Source organism: Balaenoptera borealis, assembly GCF_965194805.1.
Source record: "Balaenoptera borealis genome assembly, chromosome: 18".
Taxonomy (NCBI): Eukaryota; Metazoa; Chordata; class Mammalia; order Artiodactyla; family Balaenopteridae; genus Balaenoptera; species Balaenoptera borealis.
The window spans coordinates 22,256,252-22,274,067 of record NC_138877.1 but is presented as its reverse complement, the minus strand read 5'-3'; the positions used below and the strand labels follow the sequence as shown (position 1 = coordinate 22,274,067).

Below are 17,816 nucleotides of genomic sequence, written 5' to 3'. Positions count from 1 at the left end.
TGTGATGCTGGCTCCAGAGTTCCATGAGTGAACATCTCTGCTTAGAGCCATGTTAAATTGTTAAAAACTGTTAACAGTTTTGGGTTGTAACTGTGGAAAATTGAATCTGGAACTAAAATTAAGGAAAGAGAGGAATGATAATGAAATGCCATACACCATCGGAAGCACTTCTGCATGTGTCCCATCATTTAATAGGCCCTCCAACACCAAGAAGGATTATTTTTTCCATTTTTAGGTACCTGAATATTATTTCTAGAAATAGACAGGATATTTACACAATAAATAAATTCCCACTATCACAATGAAAAACAAAATGAGATTCAGAAGGGTTCATTAATATGTCCAAGATCATATGACAGATTATTGGAAGTCATGTGATCCAAGGCTGGGGCTCTTTTCCTCTATTAATAATAATAAGAGGAAACCCCACTTGCTAGGTTCTTCCTATGTGCCAGGTATTATGCTGGGCATGTTGCTTACACTGCCCCTAATCCTTGCAAACATCACTAAAGTAAGTGCTAATAACTCTGTTTTATAATTGAGAAAACTGAAGGTCAGAAAAGTTAATAATCACCTCATGGCCACAGAGCCAGTATGTGGCATAGCAAGGATTTAAGCCCAGGATGGCTCCAGAATCCACTCAGCCACAGCCCTGCCTCACTACACCATTGAGGGTAACTGGAGAAAGGGCTGGACAAGATCGTCTGAGTTTTTAGAGGTGTCTGGTATGAGGACTCATTGAAAACAAAGTGGACAACCTGGAAGAAATGGACAAATTCTTAGAAAGTTATAGCCTTCCAAGACTGAACCAGGAAGAAACAGAAAATATGAACAGACCAATCACAAGTAATGAAATTGAAACTGTGATGAAAAATCTTGCAACAAACAGAAGTCCAGGACCAGATGGCTTCACAGGTGAATTCTATCAAACATTTAGAGAAGAGCTAATGCCCATCCTTCTCAAACTCTTCCAAAAAATTACAGAGGAAGGAACACTCCCAAACTCATTCTATGAGGCCACCATCACCCTGATACCAAAACCAGACAAAGATACTACAGAAAAAGAAAATTATTTTGAATATAGATGCAAAAATCCTCAACAAAATACTAGCAAACACAATCCAACAACACATTAAAAGGATCATACACCATGATCAACTGGGATTTATCCCAGGGATGCAAGGATTCTTCCATATATGCAAATCAATCAATGTGATACATCATATTAACAAATTGAAGAATAAAAACCATATGATCATCTCAACAGATGCAGAAAAAGCTTCTGACAAAATTCAACACCCGTTTATGATAAAAACTCTCCAGAAAGTGGGCATAGAGGGAACCTACCTCAACATAATAAAGGCCATATACGACAAACCCACAGCAAACATCATTCTCAATGGTGAAAAACTGAAAGCATTTCCTCTAAGATCAGGAATGAGACAAGGATGTCCACTCTCACCACTATTATTCAACATAGTTTTGGAAGTCCTAGCCATGGCAATCAGAGAAGAAAAAAAAAAAATAAAAGGAATACAAATTGGAAAAGAAGAAGTAAAATTGTCAACTGTTTGCAGATGACATGATACTATACATAGAGAATCCTAAAAATGCCACCAGAAAACTGCTAGAGCTAATCAATGAATTTGGTAAAGTTGCAGGATACAAAATTAATGCACAGAAATCTCTTGCATTCCTATACACTAATGATGAAAAATCTGAAAGAGAAATTATGGAAACACTCGCATTTACCACTGCAACAAAAAGAATAAAATACCTACGAATTAACCTACCTAGGGAGACAAAAGACCTGTATGCAGAAAACTATAAGACACTGATGAAAGAAATTAAAAATGATACCAACAGATGGAGAGATATACCATGTTCTTGGAAGGGAAGAATCAATATTGTGAAAATGACTATACTACCCAAAGCAATCTACAGATTCAATGCAATCCCTATCAAATTACCAATGGCATTTTTTACGGAACTAGAACAAATCACCTTAAAATTTGTATGGAGACACAAAAGACCCCGAATAGCCAAAGCAGTCTTGAGGTCAAAAAACGGAGCTGCGGGAATCAGACTCCCTGACTTCAGACTACACTACAAAGCTACAGTAATCAAGACAATATGGTACTGGCACAAAAACAGAAACATAGATCAATGGAACAAGATAGAAAGCCCAGAGATAAACCCACACACCTATGGTCAACTAATCTATGACAAAGGAGGCAAAGATATACAATGGAGAAAAGACAGTCTCTTCAATAAGTGGTGCTGGGAAAACTGGACAGCTACATGTAAAAGAATGGAATTAGAACACTCCCTAACACCATACACAAAAATAAACTCAAATGGTTTCGAGACCTAAGTGTAAGACCGGACACTATAAAACTCTCAGAGGAAAACATAGGAAGAACACTCTTTGACATAAATCACAGCAAGATCTTTTTTGATCCACCTCCTAGAGTAATGGAAATAAAAATAAACAAATGGGACCTAATGAAACTTCAAAGCTTTTGCACAGCAAAGGAAACCATAAACAAGACGAAAAGACAACCCTCAGAATGGGAGAAAATATTTGCAAATGAATCAACAGACAAAGGATTAATCTCCAAAATACATAAACAGCTCATGCAGCTCAATATTAAAGAAACAACCCAATCCAAAATTGGGCAGAAGACCTAAATAGACATTTCTCCCAAGAAGACATACAGATGGCCAAGAAACACATGAAAAGCTGCTCAACGTCACTAATGATTAGAGAAATGCAAATCAAAACTACAATGAGGTATCACCTCACACCAGTTAGAATGGGCATCATCAGAAAATCTACAAACAACAAATGCTGGAGACGGTGTGGAGAAAAGGGAACCCTCCTGCACTGTTGGTGCGAATGTAAATTGATACAGCCACTATGGAGAACAGTATGGAGGCTCCTTAAAAAACTAAAAATAGAATTACCATATGACCCAGCAATCCCACTACTGGGCATATACCCAGAGAAAACCATAATTCAAAAAGACACATGCACCCCAATGTTCATTGCAGCACTATTTACAATAGCCAGGTCATGGAAGCAACCTAAATGCCCATCGACAGACGAATGGATAAAGAAGATGTGGTACATATATACAATGGAATATTACTCGGCCATGAAAAGGAACGAAATTGAGTCATTTGTTGAGACGTGGATGGATCTAGAGACTGTCATACAGAATGAAGTAAGTCAGAAAGAGAAAAACAAATATCATATATTAACGCATGTATGTGGAACCTAGAAAAATGGTACAGATGAACCGGTTTGCAGGGCAGAAGTTGAGACACAGATGTAGAGACCAAACGTATGGACACCAAGGGGGGAAAACCGCGGTGGGGTGGGGATGGTGGTGTGCTGAATTGGGCGATTGGGATTGACATGTGTACACTGATGTGTATAAAATTGATGACTAATAAGAACCTGCAGTATAAAAAAACAAAGAAACAAAACAACAACAACTAATACTAAACTTTCTTTGGGTTATTTGTATGGAAATATGTTAATATAAATGTTTCAGACATTACATGAAATTTCTAAAAATCTTATATGTTCTGGTATAATGTTATAAGTCATAATTTTAGTTATTACTTTAAAATGTATATCTCAGAAATAACTAAATTTCCTTGTCAATTGCATTATTATGAACTTTCATCAAATCTTTAACCGTGGTCATTTTTAAGTCTTTTGTCATTTACAGACAGTTCTGGGTGTACTCTGATGCTTTTGCAAAAATGTTCCTATAAAAGGGTTTCATCTTCAAGGAATTCATGGAAAAGACTCTGACAAGTACAGGTTTCTGGTAACTGACTATACTGCTGAACTGAATGAATAAGCATTTTCAGAACTCTAATGGAAAACTGATGAATTCATAAAAGTGCTAACAAAAGATCAAGATGAAAAAAAAATTAATTACATGGGACTGAGTAAACTGATGAAGATGATTATAATTTTTGTGACTTTCTGTTTGAGTAAAAAAAAAAAATCCCACAAGGACTCAGAGGCAAAAATTATACAAATCAATTTTCACTGCAAAGTAAAGGAGCTGTTACAGTGGAGGATTACTGAACTGAATGTCAATATTATGACATAATAGGAGTGTGTTTCGTGTTTGGTAATTGCAATCATTGTTGCTTCTGTTGTGGTCATCCAAAAAAACAAAAAAATTTATTCTTACAGTTGTCTCATCTGTTGTTTGGCCACATTATCTGACACAGGTAGGATTTAGAGAGAATAATCTTAGAAAATCAGTATGGTTGAAATCCTCCAGAAAAAAAATCCTGTGGGTCAATCCAAAAGAAAATCTTGATGGAATGTTTTTATCTTATTTAGAAAAACAACTTTGGAAAGAAAATAAAAGATTTTGACAAAAAAATAAATAGAACCATACAGTATAAAAAAAGAAAAAAGAAAAAGAAAACAAAGGGTACAACAAGGGTCCGATTAAAACTTCAGTTTTGCCAGCACTTTAGTATTGATGTAGAGAAGTTGCCTTACCCATTCTTGTGCCTCATTTCATATCATTAGAGTTAAAGCCAATGAGTTAATATTAAAGTTAACTCATTCCTGCATGAGAAGTAGAGCTCCTGAAATGTATAGTGTTATCTAGCAAAACATCATATTAAGAGATAATTCTAGTTTTAATAAGTTCCAGTTGTCTGAAAATTTGTGGTTTCATACACTTTGAAGAGCATTAAAGGGCAATGGACCATATTTCAACAAAACTTTAGTCTTCTAATAAGAGTCTGTTTACAAATGATTGGAGATTCTCTAGAACTATTTGAATAGACTTTTAATATATTAAGGGGGTGATCCTCAATCTGAAGTCTGCAAAAGCCAAATAGATATTACATATTTATCAATGACACTGTGTAGCTTAAATTTATTTTGTCTGAGCTGCAAGTACACCAACTCAGTGTGGGAAAGGCGGTTAAACTAATCAGAAGTTCTTGTTGGCAGATGTAAATATCTTTGATGAACTGAAAATAGGAATATAATTTATTACTTAATAAATGAACATTTTTCATGAGGTCTATGCAAAAAGATAATAAAAAGGAAACCTAATGGTTGAAAATAATTAAGATGAACTTAAATGATGAAACTGTAGAATCTACTGAATCTCTTTAAAAGCAAGACAACCAGCTATTCATCTGAAATGGTTCTGTTCTGTATAAAGATGGAAGGACTTGATGACTTAACTTTTGAGATTCCTTTTACTTGTGACTTTCTGATTTTGGTTCAGGCAAATACAAGTGATAATTTGCTGTTATTAAGTGTCTATCTGAGGTTGAATACTAAGGGTTTCAGTAAGATTTCCATCTCTTTTTCATGTTATCCATGTCTACTTTGTGCCTAGAGAGGCTTTGACCCAGCCTTGAGACGTCCGTCCTTTTTCATTGCAGGAGAAGGATGACATCCAGAGGGCAGAATGCATGTTGCAGCAGGCGGAGAGGCTGGGCTGCCGGCAGTTTGTCACAGCTACAGATGTTGTCCGAGGGAACCCCAAGTTGAACTTGGCTTTTATTGCCAACCTCTTTAACAAATACCCTGCCCTGCAAAAACCAGAGAACCAGGACATCGACTGGGGGGCTCTTGAAGGTAACTGGAAATTGGCTGCTTAAATGTTCGGAAAAGCAGTCACAATTCTAATTCAAGGGCAATTCAAAATCACCTCCTAAGCAAACCTAAGCCCCTCACATGGAAGATTTGCAAACAGGTCATCAATCCTCTGGTACATAACAAAGAGAACAAATAGATTAATCAAGTCAATTACAGACAAACAGGAATAATCAAATACCATTATATCACATCCATTATACATAGGCTTCATCCGTTATCAGAATTAAATGTTTTAGGGAAGACAATGCATTTAATTATCAGATGAAATAAATCCTGAGTTCCAAAAACCTAATTTATGTACTGAATGGACTGAGTGTTAATTCCTAGGGGCAAGAAGTTGCAGCCACTCATCATTTAAAAATGATATTTAACTTATGTTAAGAGGTGCTTACTGAGATTTTTGTTTTGCTTCTTTGATTTGGATAATGGGGGCCACAAAATAATATTTTGAGGCAGAATCCATGACCGTTATATTTAGGGGGCTAAAGCCCTAAGACTGGACAAAAAATCACACAGCTTTAGTCAAGTTCTAATAGGTGATAGTGCCAGAGATGTTTTTCTTTTTTTCATCATGAATTGTCCCGATATTGAGACAGAACATCAACACAAAAGTAATAATAAATGAATATCACCAAAGAAAGAAAATCCAGATTTAAAGAATTGGTTGATCCTTTTCTGCAACGCTTTACTCTAGCTGGAAGTGCAAAATCAATCTGTGTTCCAACACTGCTGCATTTGTATGATTTGATAAACAGTGGTCAGGGGTCTGTGCATTCTGTTGACTACCAAATATGTATATCAAGCCCTCTAATCACCCATTTCTAGCTGCCTCTAGATGATCCAGATTTGGGTCCATCACTATCGCTTGAAATTCAGCATATACAAGACAGAATTGATCATTTCCCCTTCCCCCATTGCCTCTCTACCCCCTGCCCCCATCCCATCCACTGTCCTTTAGAAATTCTCCATTTCCATTAATCATACCATTTTTTTTCTTCAGTTACCAAAACTCTGGGTTCCACTTTGATATCTTCCTCTCCTTCACCCCCAAATCTCTTGAATCAACAAATACTAATAATTCTTCCCACAGAATGAGCTTTAGATTGTTATTTTTCCTTTAGGCTCTTCCAGACTCATTAAATCATACACCAACTATTTCACTAGGTCTTAGGGGCCTATTCCTCCATCCATCAAGCACTTGAATGTGCCCACGTGCTGGGGTCAAACACTATCCCCTCTGTGTGTTTAATTTAAATGCATATTGCCTTTCAGTAATTCTGCACACTGCTGCCAGGCACATCACAGTGCTGCTTTCATTATATCTCTGCCTTGCTCAAGAATTTATTATGGTAATAAAAAAAAGAACCCATAAGGACTGTCATTGTCTAATATATCAACCAAAATCTGCTACCTGGCGTCCAAAGATCCCTGATTCTGGTTCCAGCCACTAAACAGCCTTGTCTCTGTGGACTATACAACACAGATCCCTGAAAAATCAGTTCTGAATGGTTTTAGGACAGACCTTGCCTATCGCTCCCTTTATGTTTATATTTACACAATCTCCTACTTCCACTCCTTACTTATCCCCTCAAATCCTCTCCTCTTTCCTCTTGACTATCCAGATTTTACTAACCCTCTAAGGTAAAGCTCAAATTGCACTCCCTCCAAATTTAGCCCATAAAATTCTCTCCTTTATCTCAACTCAAATATAAATATCTACCTCATATGTTAGCCCTCTAGCTTGCATGATCCCTCTTTGATGCCTAAAATACTTATTTTTCCAGAAAGAATGTAAGCCTTTGAGGGACAGCCCTGAAGAATTTCCCCACACAGGATCTTGGGCACTACTAATAGATGCTCTAGAGATACTCATTGAATTGAAATGGAAAAAAAAATTAACACAGAATAGCAACCCTCATCCAAATCCATTAGGGTTTTTATTTTTTTCTACTTCCAGTGTTTATTACAGCCTCTTTAGTTAAACTTTGATCATAAAAAAAGGCATATTTTCTAGATATGAAAAATAACTAGTCTTATACATGAAAGATACCTGGTCTTCATTCATTTAGGTGAGACAAGAGAAGAGCGGACATTTAGGAACTGGATGAACTCCTTGGGTGTAAACCCTCGAGTCAATCATTTGTACAGGTAAGAATATTGGGAGACTCTTCCTTAATATGAGGTACCAAGACCTGGAAAGATCCCCAAGATTTCAAATACCACTGTGGTGTGCAATTCTCTTTACAAAGTGTGTGCACCTCGGTGAGAAGGGGGAAATGCCACACTGCGCAGCAGATGTTAAGAAACTCACTTCCATACACCAACCTTGTTGTGTATTTAGTACAAAAATCATAACCCAGCAGCAAAAGGACAAATGGAATCCCTGTTGTAAACGCAAGATCTGCTCAGAAGCAGGCCAAACAGTAAATGTTCACCTAAACATGTTGTATCTCCTATGCCATTTGTTAGAGCCGTATTTCTTTTTCTGGAGGCTGCGTGTTTCTGCTGAAGGGGCAAAGGTGGTCACACCTGGGGGAGACCTCCAGTAAATTCCCTCCCTTTCTCTGAGTCGAGGTTTCTTCACCTCTAAAGATGGAGCTACTGATGCCAGTGTTGCCAAGTTGCTGGGAATGTTCCTTGAGCTAATATATAAGGAATTGCCTGGCCCGCTGCAGGAGCTTCATAAATGCTGAGTATCTGAGAATTCTTTTGTGTTTGTTTTTGTTCAGTGACTTATCAGATGCCCTGGTCATCTTCCAGCTCTATGAAAAGATTAAAGTCCCTGTTGATTGGAACAGAGTAAACAAACCACCATACCCCAAACTGGGGGGCAATATGAAGAAGGTAAACAATGACTCTTTTTTTTTTTTTTGCTTGTGTTGGGTCTTTGTTGCTGCGCGCAGGCTTTCTCTAGTTGCTTCGAGTAGGGGCTACTCTTCATTGTGTTGCACGGGCTTCTCATTGCAGTGGTTTCTCTTGTTGCGGAGCTCGGACTTTAGGTGCACGGGCTTCAGTAGTTGTGGTACATGGGCTCAGTAGTTGTGGCTCGCAGGCTCTAGAGCGCAGGCTCAGTAGTTGTGGCGCACGGGCTTAGTTGCTCCGCGGCATGTGGCATCTTCCCAGACCAGGGCTCAAACCCGTGTCCCCTGCATTGGCAGGCGGATTCTTAACCACTGCGCCACCAGCAAAGTCCCAAACACTGACTCTTCTGATGTTCTGGTAGGCAGGTGAAGTCATAAGCCTGCAAGAGTACCTTGTGAATACTTTATCAGGAGGCCAAACTTAGATAACTGTTTATCCATGGATTAAATTAGAGTACTGCAATCAGAAACCTGAATGGTTTTATTAAAGTGAGTTCATTATTTCAGTTGATTACTTATTTATAATTCCATGTTGGATGTCTTTAAACTTTATGATGTAAAAATTCTAATTAAGATAATTAGAGCAAGCAGAGCTGCAGGGTTGCTTTTCCCCCAGCAAGATCATCATTCTAATTTTCTAAAGAATCGAAGCCTTGTACTAACAGTTTGACTTGTACAAATAGTATGTCTAGTGTCAACGTAATGGGAACAGATTGTTTTGTAAAAGCAGCCACGGGGTTGGCACAAACATTTCCCACCATTTCTCGTGCCTGTGACCCAATGATCCATGAGTCATAGCCACAGGAATACCTGTCCCACATGTCAGTCCACCGTGTGCGTGTAGGATGGAGAATTCAGATGCTCTCTGTCAATCTCTATGAATTCAGCTATTTTAGGAATATTATAGACAGGTTACTTAGTATGGCTCTCTAGTTCTGTAGTGTGATATAGCCATGAAAATGTTCATCATAATAATTCATTTTGGTTTTGCACTTAAAGTACACTATGAATATTTTTTTGGTGGGAGTGAGGGGTTCGATTTAAGAAAAGATAGAAAATTGTTTGACTAACTTAGAATCCTAGAATTGCAGAGCCAGGCGAGACTTGAGAGATCAATCAATCTTACCTTATTATTTCATTTTGTGTCTTTATTATCTTATTTTCTCGGGTATGTATCATCATAGAGATGATGACATTAGATTGTTTCCCTTCCTGCTCATTAACAGCTTGAGAATTGTAATTATGCAGTGGAACTGGGGAAGAATCAAGCGAAATTTTCCCTGGTTGGCATTGGTGGACAAGATCTCAATGAAGGAAACCGCACCCTGACATTGGCCTTGGTCTGGCAGTTAATGAGAAGGTAATGTAACTCAGGGGAATGGCATTTTATTGAATGTATTCTTTATCTAGAAAAATACTTGCAAATTTCAGGGATGTGATTTAATTTAATAAAACTATATTTTAAGCTAAACTTAAAACCAAAGGAATGTTGGTGGGGCAGTCCTGTTTTTTTTTTATTTCCGTTCAGTTCTGACAGTTTTGTTTCAGGTACTTTGAAACTCTGTTATTAGGTTCGTCAGTGTTTTAGATTGTTATGTTCTCTTAATGAATCACCCTTTTTCATTATGGAGTGACCCTGTTTATGCCTGGTAATATTCTTTTCTCTAAAACCTATTTTTCCTGATATTAATACAGCCACTCCTGCTTCTTCTTGATTAGTTTAGTGTGGCACATTTTTTTTTTCCATCCTTTAACTTTTAACTGATTTGTGTAAATACAGTCACTTATCTTTTAAAGGGACTTTCAGAATAAGGGGGGAAATATGCTATATTTACCTACATATCTGTCATTTCAGGTGCTCTTCTTCCCATGGTGTAGATCCAGATTTCTATCTGATATCATTTGCCTTCTACTTGAAATATTTCTAGCAGTGCGCATCTGTTGGCGAGGAATTATTTCAGCTTCTGTCTGTCTGAGAAAATCTTTATTATATTTTCATTTTTGAAAGGCATTTTATCTGAGTGTAGAATTCTAGGTTGATAGTTTTTTCTTTCAGTATTTTGAAGATGTGTTCACTGTCTTCTAGCTTGCATCATTTCCAATGATAAATCTGTTGTCATTCCTGTCTTTGTTCCTCTGTATGTAATATGTCTTTTTTCCTCTGGCTTCTTTTAAGATTTTCTCTTTATCACTCATTTTAAGTAATTTGGTTATGATGTACTTTGGTGTTTCTTGTGCTTGAGGTTTGTTGAGCTTCTAGAATCTGTGGGCTTACAGTTTTCATCAAATTTGGAAAAATCTTGGCCTCTATTTCTTCAAATATGACTCCTGTACCCACTCTCTAGTTTTTGGGGAACTCCAGGTACACATTTATTTGGTCATTTGAAGTTGTCCCAAAATTCACTGATGCTCAAATCATCTCTTTCCTTTACATTTCATTTTTTCTTCTCTCTGTTTCATTTGGGATAATTTCTATTGCCTTGTCTTAAATTCACCACTCTCTTCTTCTACAATGTCTACCATTAATTCCATTTGGTGTATAATTTTTTTATCTCAGACATAATAGTTTTCGTGTATAGAAATTTGATTTGGGTCTTTTTGACATCTCCTCTATTTCTTTCCTTAATCTTCTTGAACATATAGAATATAATTATAATAACTGTTATTTCTGGGTCTGTTTCTATTAACTGATTTTTATCTTCATTATGGGTCATATTTTTCTGCTTCTTTGCATGCCTACTGATTTTTCATAATATGTGAGGCACTGTGAATTTTACCTTGCTGTGTGCTAGATATTTCTGTATTCCTTTAAATATTCTTGAATTTTGTCCTGGGATGCAGTTAAGTTACTTAAGCACAATTTGATCCTTTGGGGGCTTACTTAAAATCTTCATTAATCTCGAGCTAATTTTGTCTCTCAATACTGAGATAATCTCTTCTGAGTACTTTACTTGATGCTCCATATATCATGAGATTTTTCCACTCTGATTGGTGGGAACCAAATTTATGCCAGCCCTATGTGAACTCCAAGGATTGTTCTGCGCATTCATTTCTGAAAGTTCTTTTCCCAGCCTCTGGTAATTTCCTCACATGAATGCTCCAAGTAGCACTCAGCTGAACACTTGAGGCAAACCCTCTGAAGATCTCTGGAGCTTTCTTTCTAGATGACTGTCCTCTCCAGGCAGCTCTCTTCTCTCTGCTATTCTGCCCCACACATTCTAGCACCCTGGCTTCCTTGAGTTCTCAACCCTGTCCGCTTGGCTCAGGGTCACTGTCATGCTCTGTTTGAGTTCTCTCTCCCTGCACTGCAGCCTGGAAACTCTCCATGCAATAATCTGGGACAATCTCAGGGTTTACCACATTTGTTTTCCTTCTCTCAGGGACCACTGTTTTGTGCTTCCTGTCGTCCAATGTCTGAACAACATCGTTTCATATTTTTTCATTGTCTTTTATGTGTTTAAGGCAGAAAGGTAAACTGATCCCTGTTATTCCATCATGACCAAAAGCAGAATTTCCTGCTACTTCCTTAACAGAGAACTTTAGATACCTTTTAGAGTCAAACATAAAATTGATTAATGTGAGAGCTATGTGGCCATATTATTTAAGCAATAGTAGAATATAAGATACAAATAGAAAATAAATGGTGTGAAAAGTAAACAATTTTTGGTACAAAAGCATGAGTCTGGGAAGAATTCTAGACAGCAAATCTGTAATCATGATCTGGTTTACTTTTACATGCTTTGCTCTTTCCCCCTTTACTGATAGCTCTGACCAGGCAGAAGTCTTCCGTTCCTTAATTAGAACCTATGTTAGTATGACTTAATTCATTTTTCTACCTGGAAGGAAGCCCAAGAAACCATATGTCACATTACATTATGTCTAACAAGGTAATGGCAGAGACAAGGGTTTGTCCCTAAGCACTGCCGCTTTATTCCCAGGCCACTGTCTGCAGATCCTAATATATATAATGGTCCTTGGAGTAATCATGTCAGTGTCTCCAGGTGATGTAGGGTGATCAGAAATGATCATAATCAATTTAACTACCTGATTCACATTTGCTTTATCAAGTATGATGCTCCGTTACTCCTTTCTCAACTGGGATCTCTTTAATGATTGAAGGCAGATGTCATAAGGCTTCTCTGGCACAGAAAACTCCAGAGCTAAAGAAACTTTAGCCTCTATTTTACTGCATGTATCTAGAACATCACTGAAAGTTCCTAAGGGCCGTTCTCACTGGTGTATTTTCAGAAACGATTTCTGAACTACTCTCTATTTTCTTTCACCTGTGTTTTTAATTCTTAACAGACTGGCTTTTGGTACTGATTGCTTTAAAAACCAAAGCAAAATTCTTTTTAGTTGCAACTGTTAAATTGACTCATGGGTTTGAAGATGAAATTATCTTTGATATTTTCTATTTTAGTGACTTAAAAAGAAAACTCAGGCCAACTCTATTCTATTTTGAATTTCATAATATCTGAAAATCACCTTGTAATATGATCTTCGTTCTGGAAGTTTTATAAAAATGTGACCCAACATCATAGTTTAAGGCTAGTATACATATGATAAGGGCTAGTTTGCTGCTGTGTCTCTACCTGGTAAATAAGTCATATTTCTTATGAGTCTTTACTATATAAGAATTGTGCCTATAAGAAAATGGACAGAGAAATACATTACTGTGAAAGGCGATGAAATGACTGATAATTATGTAAATGCCACCAGCAGGGTATTTTTTTTTTCTCTGTGTGCCACACATGAACAGATCTAATAAATTTAGAGCCAGTTCTAGCTGGACTTTATTTCATTGGATTTCACAGATGTGCTAATTTGGTCGTTTATCTGGACAATAAATGGCATGCCATTTTTCCCTCTAAAAACAAATGAAAGCTTAAACCTCCCTTTCCCCTTCAGTAGCCTGGAAATCGTTCTCAGACTGGAAAGCTGGCAAATTGCACGTGTCTAAGTTTGGAGACAAAAGCCTGAGACAAGTAGGCCGCCGGCAGACAGCCACAATAGTGAGACCCCAACAGATGAATCAAGAGTGTGAGGCAGGCAAAGGAGGGACTTCTCCCCAGATCAAACAGGCTGTGGAATTGGGGATAGGTCCTTGCAAAACAAAACACTGAGGTATGTCCCTCTGGGTCACATGTTAAATAAATAACACAAGTGTTTGATGGCAGGAAAGCACACAAGTCATAATCACAGCCCCTCCAGCCCCACACCCCATCCATCGTCTGCGGTTGGATGAGGCCCTGGCTTAAGCTGGAGCTCACGTGGCCATTTCATTTTGACAGAGGGCTTCTCAGCACCGCATGGTGTGCAAACACCAGGGATACTGGGATCTTGTCTGGAGGGTTCCATTTAATAATAGCACAGTTCCCCCAAAACATGTTTCATGATAAGGAGTGATTATCTCACAAGGAAAATCCTAGGAAGACACAAGCCAAATTGATTTTTGTTTTCAATTTTGAATCTACATTCAGTGCTTCATGGACTTTCTAGACTGGAGTCTCCAACCTAAATTTGTGCCTTTCTTCCCTTTGTTTTCCTGATGTCCTTACAAGCAGGTGTCTGATTCCGTTTAAACCTCCACATCTCCCTTGAGGTGGCAGGACAACTGTGTGCTCACTAGCACGGTGTGCCACCACAAGGGTCTCTTCTCAGACCCCTGAATGCAGTCAGCTGCCTCCAGGATATTCTGCGTCTAAGTTTCCCTGTCCCTTTGTGGCCTTTTGTATTTGCATGAATAGACTTTTGTATAAAGGTGAGCTTCTCCTCTGCACCATTTTCTTCCCTCACTCAAGGAGTGGCTTGAAGGCACCGCTCCTGTCCACTGGAGAGAGTCAACAAAGCAGGCTGGGCCTCCTGGCAAAGGGAAGTGAGAGTTCGGTCCTGAGATGAGTGAGGCTGCTGGAAGATTAAACCTAGTCTGTTTCTCAGGTTATTTATGGACGTGACCTGATGAAACAAACACTAACCCACCATCTCTTAATGAGTGGACTAGGCAGAAATTCTTACGTGGTATAGTAAATGCTGGTAACTTCATGCACATGCTGTTAGGAAACAAGCCGGTTATGACATAAATGATATGATCAAACCTCAGGCCTTTTTCCAAACTAGTAATATTTTGAAAATCTAACTGGAACTTATCACATTTGTACTCGTTACTCCTTAGCATTTTGGTCCCATCTCTGGGCCCAGACTAAGCATTTCTCAATTTGACTTTCTCCTTGCTTTTCCTGGGAGAAAGTCATTCTGTTCGTTTCATCTACTACTCTACTCTTTCATTTGCTAGATGCCCAGTATGTACTGGGCACTCTGCTAACCCCTGAAAGCACTGAGATGAATATGGTCTATGGACTCTGTCCAAGGGCACGAGGTAGGCAGAGAGACATGCATATTAACTCCATCCAAAGCTCTGGGAAACAGGTTGGAAGCAAGTGTAGCAATAATGATTAATATACAGCATGGGTCAGAAAAATGATGCTTGAACTGGGACTTGTTCTCAGGATTAGAAATTCACTAGAGAGGAAGGCCATCCAAGGCAGAGCGCGCATCTGAGTCATGGAAGCAGGAGGACGCATGGTGCGGTCGGCGAGCTGCCGATGGTTCTGTGCAGCGGGAAGAACATGAGTGTGTGTGACCATAAAGCCTTGAAGAAGGAGGGGAAGGAGGAAATGAGAGAGGCGCTGAAAAGGGACACTCAGGTCAAATTGTGAAAGGACTCGTGTGCCATTCTAAGGAATTTGATCTGTGTTCTTTGGGCCTCGGAGAGTCACTTTAAATGACATGACCGGAACAGTAGTTTAGAAAAGGCAGAATGAAGAGGAACCAGCTGATGTGAGGGAGTCTGGGGAGGTGTCATTGAGAGGACTTGGATGCCAGATTGGTCCACGTGATTTTATTGTTTTGATAAAGAAAAGTTGCAGAAACACATTTCCTCCCCATCGCCAATGATAGGAAAGCGCTTTCACCTGAAGGAAGCAGGGCATTGCTCCTGTTTCCGAGATTGCACTTGGAAACCATGTGGGAGATTGTGGAAGAACTGTGTTTAGCACAGAAGTAGTAACTGGAGGAAGATACCCGATGTATTATGTAATGAGCAAAACCCTGGGCACCCAAGTGGAGGGTGACCTCATTTAGGGAGGCCCTCCAGACAGGACTCAATGGCAGGATACTTGAGTTTCATTTTGGACAACACACACTGAAATTCTAGTCTTTCGTGGGTAATTTGACTCTCCCCGCCTTACAAGACTGAACCGTGAGGCCAGCAGACCTGCCCACCTGCTCTACTGCTTGGCTCTCTCCCTGCGTTTACCCTTTGAGAGAGATTAGCTTGGGGAGTGGTGAGTCTTCTCTGCTCCATGGAATTTTAAGAGCTTGAAGCATCTTCTTAATGTTTCCCCTGCAAAACCCACTTCTCATAACAGTATGTATCTAAGGCAATTCTTACCCTCAAACTAGAGATTAACTAGAGATTAATGTGTATTCCCCATATTTCTACTTCTGTGATACACAGAGGAAACTCTTTTATATTTTTTCTTTATTATGTTGGCTGCCTGGGCTTTGAACTATAGCTGATTTACAATGTTGTGTTAGTTTCTGCTGTACAGCAAAGTGATTCAGCTACATATATATATATATATATATATATATATATATATATATATATATATATACATTCTTTTTCATATTCTTTTCCATTATGGTTTATCACAGGATATTGAATATAGTTCCCTGTGCTATACAGTCGGACCTTGTTGTTTATCCATTCTATATATAATAGTTTGCATCTCCTAACCCCAAACTCCCAATCCATCCCTTGGCCACCCTCTTCCCCCTTGGCAACCACAAGTCTGTTCTCTATGTCTGAGAGTCTGTTTCTGTTTCATAGATACGTTCATTTGTGTCATATTTTAGATTCCACACATAAGTGATATCATATGATATTTGTCTTTCTCTGTCTGACTTACTTCACTTAGTATGATAATCTCTAAGTCCATCCATGTTGCTGCAAATGGCATTATTTCATTCTTTTTATGGCTGAGTAATATTCCATTGTATATATGCCATATCTTTATCCATTCATCTGTCGATGGACATTTAGGTTGTTTCCACGTCTTGGCTAATGTGAACAGTGCTGCTATGAACATTGGGGTGCATGTAGCTTTTTGAGTTATAGTTTTTTCCGGATATATGTGCTTGGGCTTTTCTGACATTGAATTGTTCCTTGATTTTCATAGTTCCTTTAAGAAAAGTGTCACTGGTTCAAATCCTTTATTTCATTTTCCTTTCCCTGCTTCTCTTCTGCTTTCTCTCTGTACAATGACCGTGGTATTTGCTCTGCAACTCACTCTAAGTATAAAGTTCTATTTTGTTATTCTAAAAGGAACTAATGTCATTACATATTCTTTTTTCCTCAGATGTAATGGTGTTCAGTCCATCTTCTGTGATAGGAAAAAAAAAAACTTTTCTATGCTGGCGACTCTCTGTGAATAGTGAATTCTTTTTTTAAAAATCTTTATTGGAGTATAGTTGATTTAAAATGTTGTGTTACTTTCTGCTGTACAGCAAAGTGAATCACTTATACACATATATATATCCACTCTTTTTTAGATTATCTTCCCATATAGGTCATTACAGAGTATTGAATACAGTTCCCTGTGCTATACAATAGTGAATTCTTTAGCAACTTTTCTCCAGAAATCATTCTTGATTTTGTTCAGGTACACACTGAATATTCTTGAAGAACTTGGAGGTGGGCAGAAGGTCAACGATGACACTATTGTCAACTGGGTGAATGAAACATTGAAGGAAGCGGAGAAAAGTTCATCCATCTCTAGTTTCAAGGTAACATGCTTGTCTCCTGCTCGCGGCCACCTGACCTTTATGCTTATCTTTATTGCTTCCACTCTGTTTTCAAGAGTGACCTTCAGTGTGAGGTCTTTGAGGCTCCCCCTCCCGTTTTGATTTTGCTTGAATGACCCATTATTGTTTTGGCGTTCATAGGCCATTTCATTGACAAATTTCTTGTCGTTTTCTCCCGTAATAATTAATTTTAAAAAACCAATCGTTTTTTACACGGGATTTTAGACGTTTTTCTTCCAAAGTAACGTAAAATATAATGTTTTTTAAATGTGCATAGCTCCATGGTTCAGATTGTTAACATAATGAGGGTGAAATGTAAAATGCTAAAAGATCTCCCATGGGATGTTTCTTTTTTTTTGAAAAAAAAGCAGTTGTTTACTTGTATCCAAATCCCATTTTTATTAATAACAGCATGATATTTTATTACATTT

The 17,816-nt window shown here is 38.2% G+C and overlaps 1 protein-coding gene across 5 annotated transcripts in view; it reads left to right on the top strand.

Moving 5' to 3' along the window:
- Positions 1-17,816, top strand: part of LCP1 (lymphocyte cytosolic protein 1) — a 63,038-nt gene that overhangs the window by 37,643 nt on the left and 7,579 nt on the right. For all 5 annotated transcript variants that reach the window (XM_082365460.1, XM_082365458.1, XM_082365457.1 and 2 more), the window contains 5 exons: positions 5,443-5,638; positions 7,729-7,807; positions 8,389-8,503; positions 9,747-9,880; positions 17,244-17,367. In XM_082365460.1, the coding sequence (XP_082221586.1) occupies positions 5,443-5,638; positions 7,729-7,807; positions 8,389-8,503; positions 9,747-9,880; positions 17,244-17,367 (648 nt within the window). The remainder of the gene's footprint in view (positions 1-5,442; positions 5,639-7,728; positions 7,808-8,388; positions 8,504-9,746; positions 9,881-17,243; positions 17,368-17,816) is intronic.